Source organism: Anser brachyrhynchus (genome assembly GCF_964034855.1).
Source record: "Anser brachyrhynchus genome assembly, chromosome: 8".
NCBI classification, from domain to species: Eukaryota; Metazoa; Chordata; class Aves; order Anseriformes; family Anatidae; genus Anser; species Anser brachyrhynchus.
The window spans coordinates 10,232,437-10,245,916 of NC_137702.1; the positions used below are offsets into that span (position 1 = coordinate 10,232,437).

Here is a 13,480-nt window from a genome sequence, read left to right on the forward strand (position 1 = left end):
CTTTCACTCTCTAATGGAGCTCTGTGCCTGTTTTGATCCTGATTTATCTTGGTAGCGGAATGTGAATGCTTAAAAATGTCTCGCTGTTTGCACATAACTACTAGTTACCACCTGCTCTAGGCTGTATAAGTCTCCTTTTTCATGAATTGCATTTTAAATCTGCTAACGAAACTGTCCATGCCGTGAATTTGGTGCAATGCTGGGTAACAGCTTTACAAGGATGGGAAGGCTGGTGGAGGAGTGCGGCGATGCTGGCAGTCATCCTTAGAGCACTTGGAGAGACTCAGCACAGTGAAGCATCGCCCCCTGCAAAACTTTCTCCTGAATGAGCAGTATGGGCGTAAAGGTGACATCTGATCATGCTAGTATCCACAGCAAGGCTGTCCTACTGATTTTGGTAGAAACAGGCTTCTATTCTTCCTGGGTTCCAAGAAATTGATATTTAGCTACATCAAAATTTGCACCAGTTGAATTAAATTGGTTTAATCTCACTACAGTGAGCACTTGCAGTGACACTGGCTTTTTTTTCTGGTGCATGTCACCTGCTCACAGCTGATTTAATTGTAGGTAAAAAGTCATTCCTGTACTTACCCTAATGAATTCAAACTCACAGTCAGTACTTTTCATAAGCAGAAAAAAGCCAGGCTTCCACTAATGGAAGCGAATAGTTCAGCTTCCTTATTTACATCATTTAACATAGCGCAGCCCCCTGCAGCAGAACAATTGATGAGTATTTACAAAATGTAGCCCTGGGCTTTTCCCCGTTGCCTTGTGGGGGTGTCCTGGCCTCGCTGGCAGAACCTTTGGAGCAGAAGGGGTCGTCAGGTGGGGTGGGATGTCCGTGTCAGTTCTGCTTGATTTCCCCAAAGGTCTGCACTGAAGGGGAGCCTGGCCCTACAGCATGCAGCTCCTGCTCAGCTGGGAAGGAGCTCAGAGCTGTCAGGCAGCATTACGTGGCAGCTAGATTGCCTGCTCTATTGGTTTAATTTATGTTTTATCCAGGAATAATCTACTTGGGTAACGGTTCTGTGCTGCACCTGAGTGCTGGGGCTGCCTGGGGCTTGGGGGGGAATAGGATTGCTCGTCTTCAGTCGGTAATGTGTGAATGTCAAATGGGATGCGATCGTGTGCCGCTGAGGAGGAAAATTGTCTGTCAGGCTTGTGTTGTGTTTAAGCTGCCCCTTGGTATCAAAGCAGCCCTGTAGATTATTGTGAGTCTTACGCTCAGTAGAACTGTTTCTACAGCTTTTTGGTTATGAAAATAGTTTTTGATCTGAATTAAAATATTTCTCTGAGATCTTTGCAAAACAGGCCTTATTGGAGAAATAACCCTAATACACCAAACTCAGGTGGTAAAAAGAAATACTGCGTTCTTGCTACTCAAAATGAACAAAATGTAAACAATTAATGCAAGATGGGAAGCTAGATTTTAAAAGTAAATTTCTTTTGAATCAAAATTTTTTAAATGACAAATTATGAATCATCTTTAATTGTTGAACAACCTGTGTCATAAAATAAACTGGTTTATGCAGTGGAGTATCAGGGTTGGCATTCCAGTACGCTATGAAAACTCTGCTGTCCTCAGACTTGTTTCTGTGGTACGCAACGAAATGCCCAACGGCTGAATCATTTGAGTAAGATTTTTACAAAAAAAGTTTTATCCTTCTCAGTTTTAAGTCCACTTACAGCAAGCAAATGTTTAAACAGAGGCGAGCTGAATGAATGTGCTCTTTGATAGAAGATAACAAAGCCCATAACTGAGAAGCTTTACTGCGCTTTGGGCAAGCACGGTTGATTTAACTTTGTCCAAGTTTATGAATCCCCAAAGTAACTGCACTTATTACACTTGAGTCATGCTAAACAAATAGAACTTTGCACCTCGGGAGGCTTGGATGCCTTTTCTTTATGTGATTGCAAGTACGTCTCTCTTAACCTTTTAATTGGCAGGAAGAAAACTCACTGCGTGGCCTGAGCCGCAGTCATCTCTGAATCTGTAAACAGCGATGACCTGGACTTGATCTTTTAGACAAGGGACTCTCTTGCCTTGGTAGCTGCATTGTACAGACAAGCCAATACGCTGGGGTCAGCGAGGGGCTTTTGTACGTCCAAGCACAATAAAGCTAGAAAGTGTGTTTCCTGCTGTTCAGCTAATTAATGCAGGGTACCGCTCTGTAGGAGTCAGCAGTGGCTTTGCCGCCTGTCACTGCTGTTGTACCGCCCGCAGAAGGCTGTGGAGTAAGGCGTGTGTAAGGGAGTGAATTCTGTCTTGCCCCACTTTTTGTAGGACAGAAAAACTTAGGAAGTCAGTTTTTAATTCATTCGGTCAGAGGGGAAAAGATGTGGTACTGGAATGGTCAAATCATATGTCTGAGTTGTAAATAAAAGCAACAAATATAGATTGATAATACCCTGCATGTGATGTGAGGCTGCCAAACCAGAATTATTGGTGTGTGTCCTTAAATTGCCCTTCCTCCTGACACTGGAGAGGGCATATGAAAGGAAAAGATTGACACCTTTTTCCTATTATCCTTTTCCCTTAAATCAGGTTTATGGTGTACTGTAGAATAAAGAATTTGATTCGAGTCTTTAAAAGCATGTGTGACTCTGCAACATCTTGCATTTTCTGATGGTAATCTGTTGTAAAGCAGAGTTCCTTTTAAGTAATTAATATAGCAAAATATACAAAACCGTTGTTCTGATAACCTTGTATCCTGCTCAGGTTCAGGACCTGAAAGAAAACTTAAGGTGTCATAGCAAACAGCACGTACTGCGTACTTGAACAGTAGGGGAATTAAATCATCTTAATTCTTGCTAGGACCTAGCTGGGTATGTGCTGCCTATGACTGCCTGCTTTCTCAGCAAGTTTTTAAGTGGATTATTAACTAAGTGTAAGACTGTTTGCAGCATCTTAAGTTTGACAGACATGTGATTGTGCGGGGGGGGGGGGGGGGTAGGGGAAAAGGGTGGTTGCTTTCAGAGAAAAGCTTCTCATAGGCAAATGTCTTCCAAACAATACCTTGTAATCTTGTTCCAGATTTAAAATAAGTAAAACAAATGCTATAAGGGTTTTCATGCACAGACAATAACTCTTCTTTTTTTTTTCCCCACTCAGAATTGCTTAATAAAACACGATGAGAACGGATACTCAGCAATAGTGGGAGACTTCGGTTTAGCAGAGAAAATTCCAGATCACAGGTACGTGAACTAATCAAAATGTAGTGAGAGTTGTGGTGTGGTTGCAGGTCAGAAGCTCTATTGAGCTGAGTCCCCAAGGCCGTTACTGCATTCTGATATAGAACTTGCGACAAGCATACTCAGTCTTTGATCTAGAACTGCAGGCTGGATGACCAGTGTTCTAGTTATTGTCTGTTCTGTTTTAGTGGTGTCATTTATTTTTAAAAACTGCTCCAGTGAGTAAAGGATTTACTCAAGTTTTTCAGTAGATCTTCCAAGCAGGTATTTGGTAGTTTTGTTATTTAAAACAAAAAACAAAACAAACAAACAAAAAATCTGGATTGGGATCATTTTTATAATAAATGTCCTCTACTGATCCCAAACAACTCTAGCTCCTTTCCATTTTTCTAAACAACATTTAGTGGCATTCCATTATTTTTCTCTTTAACCTCTGTGTTAGTTAAGATCCAGGTCGATAAAGGAGAGAGATTAAAATTACTGTTTAACAGTAGCTCAGCATTTTTCTCTCCGTGGGATGAAACTATGAATTTCACTCATTTGAGGAGTGCACAGGTGAGGTGACTGTCGCAAACTATTGTCATGATTTGAAATAGTCCTCTTGTCATCCCTCTTTTAGGGAGGTCGAGGACAAGGATTTAATTGTCCTCTCATCTTTATATTGACTTGTCTTTCAGGGAATTCTGACTGTTAAATGTGCAGTCAAATTTTCTCCAGTGTGTGCTTCACCATAAAATAAAAAAAAAAATCCTTCTGGCTCTTCTGACTGCAAAGAAAACAAAAGTTGATCCCAGCTATGCACTGTTTTTAAACTGCGTGTATCCTGAAACAGTAGCTTGGGAGGTCTGAAGGCTTGTGTTGATGTCGGTGAAATATTGATCTGAAAGCTTAACAAAGCGAACACTTTAATTCCAAACTACTGATAAGCACAGTCAATGTGCATCTTGTACGCTCCTGTGGAATCTCTACCTTTTAAGGTTCTTCTGAAAGCTTCAACTGTATCAATAGGAAGCCATGACAGAATCAGGAAGACATCAGTGTGGTTTTAATATCCAATTTTGAGATGTCCTGAAAACTGAGAGTATAGTAATAGCTAAATCAAGTATCTTGATACTAATTATATAAGATAATGAAAGTGTTGCTGTAGCCACCATTTCAGTTCTGTCTAGCCTTATCTAGCCTTACCATCATTTTCAAATGCAGTTATATTGTTTCCGGTTTTCTGTCTAGGAACCCATGGTTTTAGAGGCCTTTTTGTGGGTGTTCATTCGAGGACAGCTGGGGGACAAGCTTGATGCCTTTTTTTAAGACCATAGTCTTCAGCCATATTGGAAACATTGTAGAGATGTCAAATCAGCTCTATTCTAAAATCAGTTCTATTCTACTTACTTTTAACTTTTCCCTACTAAAAGACGTATCTGGTGAATCTTGGCTTTTTTTTGTTTGACAAAATGTGCAAGCAGGCTGTGCTGAATACTTTGGGAGCTGCCTGTAGGTATGCATGTAGGGGTAATTGCATGTCCTGCTGAATGAATAGAGAATTTGACATCTAGCCAGAAACTGATCTCCACAAGCCTTTTTAAACATAGATGAAGGAATCCACTCTGCCAAGAGTTTGGAAAACAAAGCTATTGAAATATGTGACCTGAAGATAAAACAATTGAGGGGGGGGAAAAAGGAACGGCGGGGGGCTCAGGCACTTATGAACTGGAAATACAATATGTTGAGTAATTGACCTAGGCTTTCTTTCTCTTTCACCTTCCCTTGCTATTGAATGTTCCAGTAACTACAGTAGGAAATTAGAGTAAAATGCAGTATATTATGGATCCCACTTGTATAGACTTCCCTACGGTGAAAGTTTCTACAGATGCTTGCAGTTACAGAAAGTTTATAGCAATGTGTGAATCGGACCAATTCATTAATGATTATTCTTTTCTCTCCTCCTCTACGCCTACACATAGTGAAAAGTTACCAGTGGTGGGGTCACCCTTCTGGATGGCACCAGAAGTTCTCAGAGATGAACCGTACAATGAAAAGGTTGGTACATGTAAATAGACTTTAGTTGTCACTTGTTTCTTTTCAGTATCTGTATAGAAGACTTAAGATTTCCATAATATTATTGTTATTTTTTCATTTGTCACATTCCTATACTAGGTAGGTCATTCAGACTGAGGGAGAGTGTGAGTTGAACAGCTAATAATTTTAATTCATGGAATAGTTTCTTAAGCAGAAATAGAAGTGCCTTTAGCATAATTCACTGTTATGCTGTTTTCCATTTTGAAACACCCCATGTGCAGAAATGTGATAATGACTTGTCTACCTGACACAGCTTGATTTAACCAGGTCTTGCTAGAAATGTCTGGTGATACTTGGTGGTGGTTATTTTCCTGACAATGGGTTAGTGATCTCTTCTTAAAAATAAGAGGTCTGTAAATTTGTACAATTACTTGAATTAAAAAAAAATTAAAAAAAATCAACAGTACTCAAAGGTGATGTGCCTGGATAAAAAATGTTCTCCAAAGGCATTTCTTACATTTTTTTCTATTGGTGGTACTGGAAAATGCTTCTTTTAGTGGAGCATCAGATCACACTAGGCTCTAGAAATAGTATCTTTTCTATCAGGTCGTTCTTTACACAGGGTTTCCTCTGTCATGTGCAAAGATGTTCTCTAAAACACAGTGTAGTTCAGCCCTGCAAGAGCAACTTTTCATGATAAAGCCCACATCCTGTACCTTTTTTTAGCTAGTACTCAATATCTGTTCAATTGTTGGTACTTTAAACGTAGAGGAAAGCAGTAGCAACTTCAGTAATAAATGTGATCATTACTATTTCAAAGCTTTGAGAGTTCCAGTTGACCTAAATTAATAATAAAGTACCCAGATGTGGTGCCACATTCTTCACTAACCCTAGGGCATGGGAGACTAAAGAGGAAGCAGGTCTCTATCAGTGTGAAAGGTTAACATATAAGCCTGCCTTATACCTGAGGGCTGAGGGATGCCAGTTTCTGCTCTGTAGACCCTTATTGAATGCTTTCCCAAATTTTATTACTTGGTAAGTTCAGGTGGGTGGAAATCTGAGGAACTGTGCAGCTCCAGGGATGCTCAGATAAGTGATTACTAAGCAGCATGGAAATTTCAATGGAAAAGGAGGCGGGTGTACAATGTTATTAGGTATCTCAAGCTTTGGGAGATTCTTTTCTCCAGAGGTGCTGAACTGTGAGAAAAGGGGGAAAAAAATTTACATTTTTTCTGAAGAACAGCATTAATATTCTGGATAAGCTGTGTGCACGTGTATTCTAAACCCCTCTTTCTAACCACAGTGATATATAGGCATGTCATATTTTGGCTATGTTTTTAATTACTCCCATCTGTAAGACATCAAATGCAACTTTACTATTCTTTATGCAAGGAAAGATTTTTTTTTATGTTGCTGATTTAATAGTGGCTTTTTTTTTGAAAGAGTTTTAAAATCATCATTGCTTTTTGTGCTGCAGTAGGGTTTTACTGTGAGCATATGTTTCTTCACATGGAAAATATTAGTTATAGTGCAGTTGCTTCGTGGTTGCAAGGCTGTGGTGTTGGTTTAGTTGTTCTCGATAACCAGTTGGGGGTAAGGAGAAACTCAGTAGCAGATAAGAGTAGTGTATTCATAGCTGAACCATGTAGCTATTTATTTTTTCCTCCTAGGCGGATGTGTTCTCCTATGGTATAATTCTGTGTGAGATTATAGCAAGAATACAGGCAGATCCAGACTATCTCCCTCGCACAGAGGTAAGTGGTTACATTCATAATGTTGGTGGGAGGCGGTAAATATGCCATGATAATGGCTGGCCTTTAGGTCTTCTGGCACTGCTGCCAAAGATAGGATGAATAGTTGTTACACTAAAAAGAGCCTGTAAAAAGCCTTTGTATTCTACGCTGTTGTTGTAAGAAGCTCCATCGAAGATGTTTTGACACAGACTTTGTGCAGCAGCAGTCATCAGGGGAAGTCCTTTCAGAAGCTCCAGACCTGTCCCTAGTAACCCTCAGAACATTGAGGGTGTTGCAGGACTTCAGTTTTGTAGTGTGATAGCTCACACAGGTTTCTTGCCAGGTTCAGAACTGAGCACTTCTGACATTCTGCATCCTCTAAGTAGCCCTGCCTCATGAAAGGGGCAGGAGCTAAAATAAGCTCACCCTTATTTTTACATACACTGTGCTAAGTGTCGTTGATCTGAGCTAAAATTGACTAATCAGAGGAGATGCTTCTTCTTTCTTCAGTTGCCTTTTGGCTGAGTCTCATCTGCAAGGCAGCTTTTGGCCCTCCATAGGGGTCTTCCAAATTGCCTGTCCACCTCCAGTTCTGAAAATGCTTGTCTTGAGCCACTATATGTAAGAAAGAGATCTTTTTGTTTTTCTGTCCTTCAGATCTTCTTATAGAAGTGCATTTAAGGAACTGGATAATTTGTAACACCGGCCTAGTGGTACCATGCATTGAAAAATTAACTACTTGGTGAATTTTCATCATAGTGAAACCTCTGGTTTTACAGCAGGCTGTTAATTTACACTATGAAAATCACTGTGGTGAAACTTGATAGTGTAGGATATTGCTTCCAGATCCTCACGGGCAACACTTCAAGTGCAATGAATTGCAGTTGAATCCAGGAAGAAGGATGGGCTTTGAAGTCAGCTCATTCTCTTACAGGTATCTTGTATCAAATAAATCCCAATGGGAACGCTAGTTTGGAGTGTGCATGAAGTTTTCTCAAAACCCACTGTATGTGGCTGTTCAGGGATGGTGTTCATGGTTATTCCATGTAGGGACACCCTGAAAAAGCAGATATTTTGGGCCAGACCTCACTTACAACTGTACTCTCTATGCTGTGTTCTTGTTTGTGCAGAATTTTGGATTGGATTATGATGCCTTCCAGCACATGGTGGGAGACTGTCCCCCTGACTTCCTCCAGCTGGCCTTCAACTGCTGTAATGTGAGTATCTTACCTGAAGGGGACAGGCCAAAACTGTAGTTAAATCCCTGTGGCTTTTGAAGATAGAGCTTAAAGTGTGTACAGAAGAGACTTAAGCAGTGCACATTCTGAGAACCCAGAGAGTCCCTTGCATTTTTTTGTATCCCTTTCTTTCCCCTTGCAAAAGAGTCTGACTTCTGCTTTTGCTGTTCCGTGTTCTGTCATGCCAAACAAACAGGTCTGGCACACTGAACAGCTTCTTGCAGGCTGCTCAGGCTGATCATAACCAGTTGTATGTTATTGACACTGGCTGGCCCTCAGGCTGACAAAATCCAGCTGTTATTGTGTACAGACCTACTGAGCTGTGAAGAAAGAATTCTGAGTTGTTCTCATAAACAGAGGGGACAAAATGGGGACAGGCAAATAAAGAGCAGGCACTAAACTACTCTGAAGTTTCTATATGCTGCCTTTTGAAAAGAGGGATAACCCTGTAAATCCCAAGATTGTATTAAAAAAAAAACAACACAACCCAACAAAACCAACAAAACTAACTTGAACCGAAGAACCCAAGTGACTTAATATCAGTATGGCTATAGACAGTGTGCAGTATGGAGTAAATTTCTGCTTGTTATTTGAGTAAAAGGATGATAACGCTGGATAACCTTCGTGGCTCATCAGCATGAAAATTTCAAGGAAGTCGATCCCTTTTGTGAATTATCTTATAATAGAGGTTACTGATTCCTTTGGTAAACTGCTTAATCTGAAGTAAGAGAACCTGAGCTTCCAGAAACTCAGATGAAGCTAGAAATGTCACTTGTCTCACCTGAAGCTGAGACACCTTCTAGAATACTTATTGCACAAAGCTCTGCTCAGGACACCACAACCAAGCCATGCTGTAACTAGCAATAGCACCATGTCCTAGTGAGCGTTTGTAAGAAAACTCTCAGAACAGGCTTTTTATTCCTGTCTGTTACTGATTTTCAGGCTTTGTTTTCATGTCAGTGCTGCTGCTGAAAGAAGCAGTCTCATCTCTCCATTCTTTTAATAGTTGTCTTTGCCCCAGGCTCTCTCTTTGCAGTGTATTAGTACAAGTGCACATACTCGAAGGGAGAATGGCATTCAGGTGAGAATATGGGTGAGGGGGTGACTTCTGCTCTTGACACAAGGTGGCATAAATTAATCCTAGATGTGTTTGTGGAACTTAGTCTGGACAAGCTATTTTGCTCCTCTAATTTCACCTTAGTACAGTGGTGCTTACTTCACTAGGACAGTGGTATGCTTGACTCATGTTTCTGAATTGTTTTGACTATGTGAGCACTATAGGGTTTGGGTGGAAGTAGCGTTTGACTGTGGAAACCTCAGCTCCCAGCTGTAGTCCCCAGAAATTGTACAGCATCCAACACGTGGTGGTTAATTCAAAGCAATTTTTCAGCACAAATTCAGAGTAGAACTGTACTCGCGAAGAAAGGGGAAGTGACTGGTCTTATATTCTCATGTAAGAATTTGTTGTGTTCGGAGAAAAACGATTTTCTCCTACTGATTATCATCAAATGCTGTCTCCTGCATAATAAACGTCCATTCCCTGAACTGAAACTGGAAATGACTGTCTTGTGATCGAGCCATTAGTATGCTGATTTCACTGCGAAGCATATTGCCATTCCCTTACCGCTTGCCTAGTGGATTGAAAAGGTAGCAAATAGATAAGGCTGTCTTATATCGTCCTAAGCATGCTGTACTCCAGTATTAAGTGATCTGTGTGATAATTTTTATATAGCTTTTTATTATTTAATGGCTCGACAATCACTGTAAGCTGTATAGCTCAGCTGATTAGCTGAACTAATATGCAAAGCCCTGGAGTTTTCTACAGCCAGGAAACATGTTTAGGGCAGCCTAAGAAAACCAGTAAAAACAGATGTGTGTGAGTAGTGGATTAAAAATTCTTTAGTTTGTTGTTACAAAGCGTTTTTAAAAATGAGTACATGCAAGGAAGTCTGAAACGTACAGCTCCCCCAGCAAATTATAAGCCCTCTTGCAGGAATGCTTATAAATGTAATCACGTATGATCATGCAGAAGGCTTATGAGCATGAGCTAAGCGGTGGGGAACTGCAGCTTTGAGGAAGAGCCTTCTATTCCATTTGAGCCGGAACTGAGTGATCAGGATGGAAGAGGCAAATGTTGCTCTGAGTCACTTTTTCATTGCTGCTGTTGTTCTGGATCTTCCCTAGCACAAACTAAAATAGCCAGAGACCCGTTCTTACTTTCTGCAGCATGCAACAGCCCTCTAATTTTTCCACATTAAGTTTGCCAGAGTACAGAGGATATGCTTTGGTGTTTTACCGTGCCCTACCCTGTCAGTGAAATAGGGAAAGCAGAAAGATGCCAGGAAATCGCAGTTCTTGAATTCAAAGCAGGTGTGATTTTGTTTTATTATGTAGGAATTTGCAGCCCTTTACCCTGTGTTGCTAGAAGGTGTTCTAGCATTGCCAGTCGTACCAGTTCTCTTCGCAAAGATCCATCTCAGGCCCTGCAGGACAGTATCAGGGAGGTCTGTGCGGTTTGTTATTTACAAAGCACCGCTGTTTCCTTTGCACGGTGGTGATACCTGTCAAGGCTTGTCTGCTCTGAAAAAGCCTTTAGGGAGCTGGAGACAGTCAGGTCAAGCGGAATCTCTTTAATAGTATAATGAGGTTAACTTTTGACTGCATAATTAGACAGTGCTACCTACGGTAGTTAAACCTGTAACATATATACAGGGCGAGTGTTCAGAATGATTAAATGCCATCTAAATTACTACTTAAATTAAGCTGCTTGCTTTCTATTCCAGTTGTCATGTTTGGCTTTGTTTAGAGATGCATTTATATTAGGGTGAATAAATACGTACTGATAAATACATACTGATGGCTGAGGCAGAGGAAAGAATATTTTACTTGGGCTAAAATAGTCTTTTCTGTTGTATTACTTTTGTCATGTAATTTGTCAATCTTGCTTCCTCACAAGACAGACTGGTACACTGAGTAGTATGGAAAATTAACAGATGCAAAGATAAAAGATTTGAAAGTTGAAAATCAGCAATGCCATTTGGTGAGCTTTAATTAAAGCCACAAGAGATGATGGAAGAATTACAAACTTTTAAAGAATAACATGACCAAGTTGCTCTATTTTAATTCTTATTGTTTCACACAGACTTTGAAATTACATTGTTCTATAATCTCTGGCTGATAACTGGGGTACAGAAAGACATCTTTGAACTGTGGAAAATGTTTAAAACAAATAAAATCCTCTCTCAAGTCCTGAGTCAAATAGCTCGCCACCTTTTCTTTATAAGATATGTCCTCATCATAGAATCTTTCCAACTTGAAAATTAAATGAGCAGTATAATAGTGTTCTGTTCTAGTTCATGTCTACTTTTCCCCTGCTTTAGATTTTTTTTCCAATGGTAACACACTTCTTAAAACAGTATTGAATTGCTTCGGTTCCTTCAAGTTTTCCTTCTGTCTGTCAACATTAAGTAGGATAATATGGACAAACCCACATGAAATGATCTGATTTCTGTGCATTCACAGATGGATCCGAAGTTACGTCCTTCATTTGCTGATATTGTCAAAACACTGGAGGAGACTTTGAACCGGCTGAGAAATGAGGACTGTGAGAGAGACAGAAAGTTTTTGAATCTTGACAACAATGAAAGAAAACCCAAAGGTAAATGTCTGTATTTGCACAAAAATTGCTGCAGGCTAATAGTGAGAGAGTACAGTGTTTTGTATTTTGAATACTGAGATTTCAGATAAATGTGGTGTTATATACAGTTTGAGTTATTTTGCCTAAAGCCTGAAAATGATTTTGGAACAATGGTGCACTGTTCAGTGTCATTTGGGAAAGAACAGCTTTTCCTTAAAGTGCCTCAAAAGGTTGTGCCCACAAGCTCTTGAAGTAAAGTTTAGAGTTCTTTCGGGAATGTAAGTAGCTAAAAGTACATGAAAATTCATCAACTTTTGCTTTGCCCCTACTACTTCTTAGTGCATATACATAATTTCTTTGGTATATAATTTCGTTGGTATATATTATATGTAGCACTTAGAAGCTACTTATATTCCCTCAGGAGGAAGAGCAGAGAAGATGCATTGTATTATAAAGTACCTTAGAAGTATTGTGAACTGAGGAAAAGACGAATCCCCGATCTCCTTGGGAATGCTGGCCTTGAAGGGCTTTTTCTGAAGCTGTCTAGTGCCCCCTGGTGTGAGGAGCGAACTGCAATCAGTTCTTTGTGGGGGCATGTTCTGACTGAGATTTCTTCTCTATTAGTAGATTTCTGGTGTTGGAAACTTAGAGTACAGTAAAACATATTACACAGACAATATAGATGCATACATGAAACTGTATATTTTTTAAAATCAGTTATTTCAAACCACATGGAGCATGCACATGTCATAGTTCTCCCCTACCTGGAAAGCATCTGAGAGGCGTGGCTGAAAAAACAATGTTCTTTTTGGTTTTCCTGGCATTATCCCTTTGGAGCAAGGCTCAGATTTGCATCTTCCTGGAGAAGTGTTACGTGCAGTTCTTTGACTTGCATAGTCTTTCCTCAGTGGAGCACCTATAGACTAAACTGTGGCAGTATTTAAAGGGAAAAGCAGAAGTCCATGTGCTCATTCTGGAAATTGTAATCAAAAGGAAATATCATTTCATTACATCCACTCAGTTGTTATTACTCTACCACAGCTTTTCAGAGGCACCTTGAAAGCCAGTGGCAGCTGCATGTCCCAAACACTCAAGAAATTAATGTCTTTTCCAAAACAACTATTAATTTCCCATCAAGTTGTAGTGATAAACTTTGATTTTATTCATGTGTGCGCATACTTATTTGCATGCATACACATACATATGTAGAAGTTTTTTAACTCCTACTCATTGCAGTTAAATTCTCATGTATCCCTAATTTCTGTACTGGATAACGTACTGAGTCAAGGCTGGAATGATTTTAACTCTTGGTATCAGGAGGGCATTTATTTTGGTCTTAGACTTTTCCCATCACGGTGAAAATGTCACAATTTCTTTGGTGACTGTTTTGTATTTGCTTTCTTTTATGGTCAGTATCATCAACAGATCTTGGGCGATCTCATCTGGAAACCACAATGATAAGTATAGAAACATGCAAATTGTTCTTCTCCAAGACCACTCTATGAACTTTCTGCTGTGTCAGCGTACAGGCAGCGAAGAGGTTTGAAGGAGTCCTAAAAAACAGGGTTTGCATAGAAGACTGAAAGGACTTTCTCATTCCTTTCAGATTTTTGTACGGTTTCCTTCCCTTTTTTTTATCCTGAAGACAGTGTTGGCATGCTAAA

The 13,480-nt window shown here is 39.9% G+C and overlaps 1 protein-coding gene across 2 annotated transcripts in view; it reads left to right on the forward strand.

Moving 5' to 3' along the window:
• TESK2 (testis associated actin remodelling kinase 2) overlaps positions 1-13,480 on the forward strand; it is a 77,233-nt gene that overhangs the window by 58,540 nt on the left and 5,213 nt on the right. For both annotated transcript variants that reach the window (XM_080602232.1, XM_080602233.1), the window contains exons 6-10: positions 3,113-3,195; positions 5,154-5,229; positions 6,879-6,962; positions 8,072-8,158; positions 11,702-11,837. In XM_080602232.1, the coding sequence (XP_080458358.1) occupies positions 3,113-3,195; positions 5,154-5,229; positions 6,879-6,962; positions 8,072-8,158; positions 11,702-11,837 (466 nt within the window). The remainder of the gene's footprint in view (positions 1-3,112; positions 3,196-5,153; positions 5,230-6,878; positions 6,963-8,071; positions 8,159-11,701; positions 11,838-13,480) is intronic.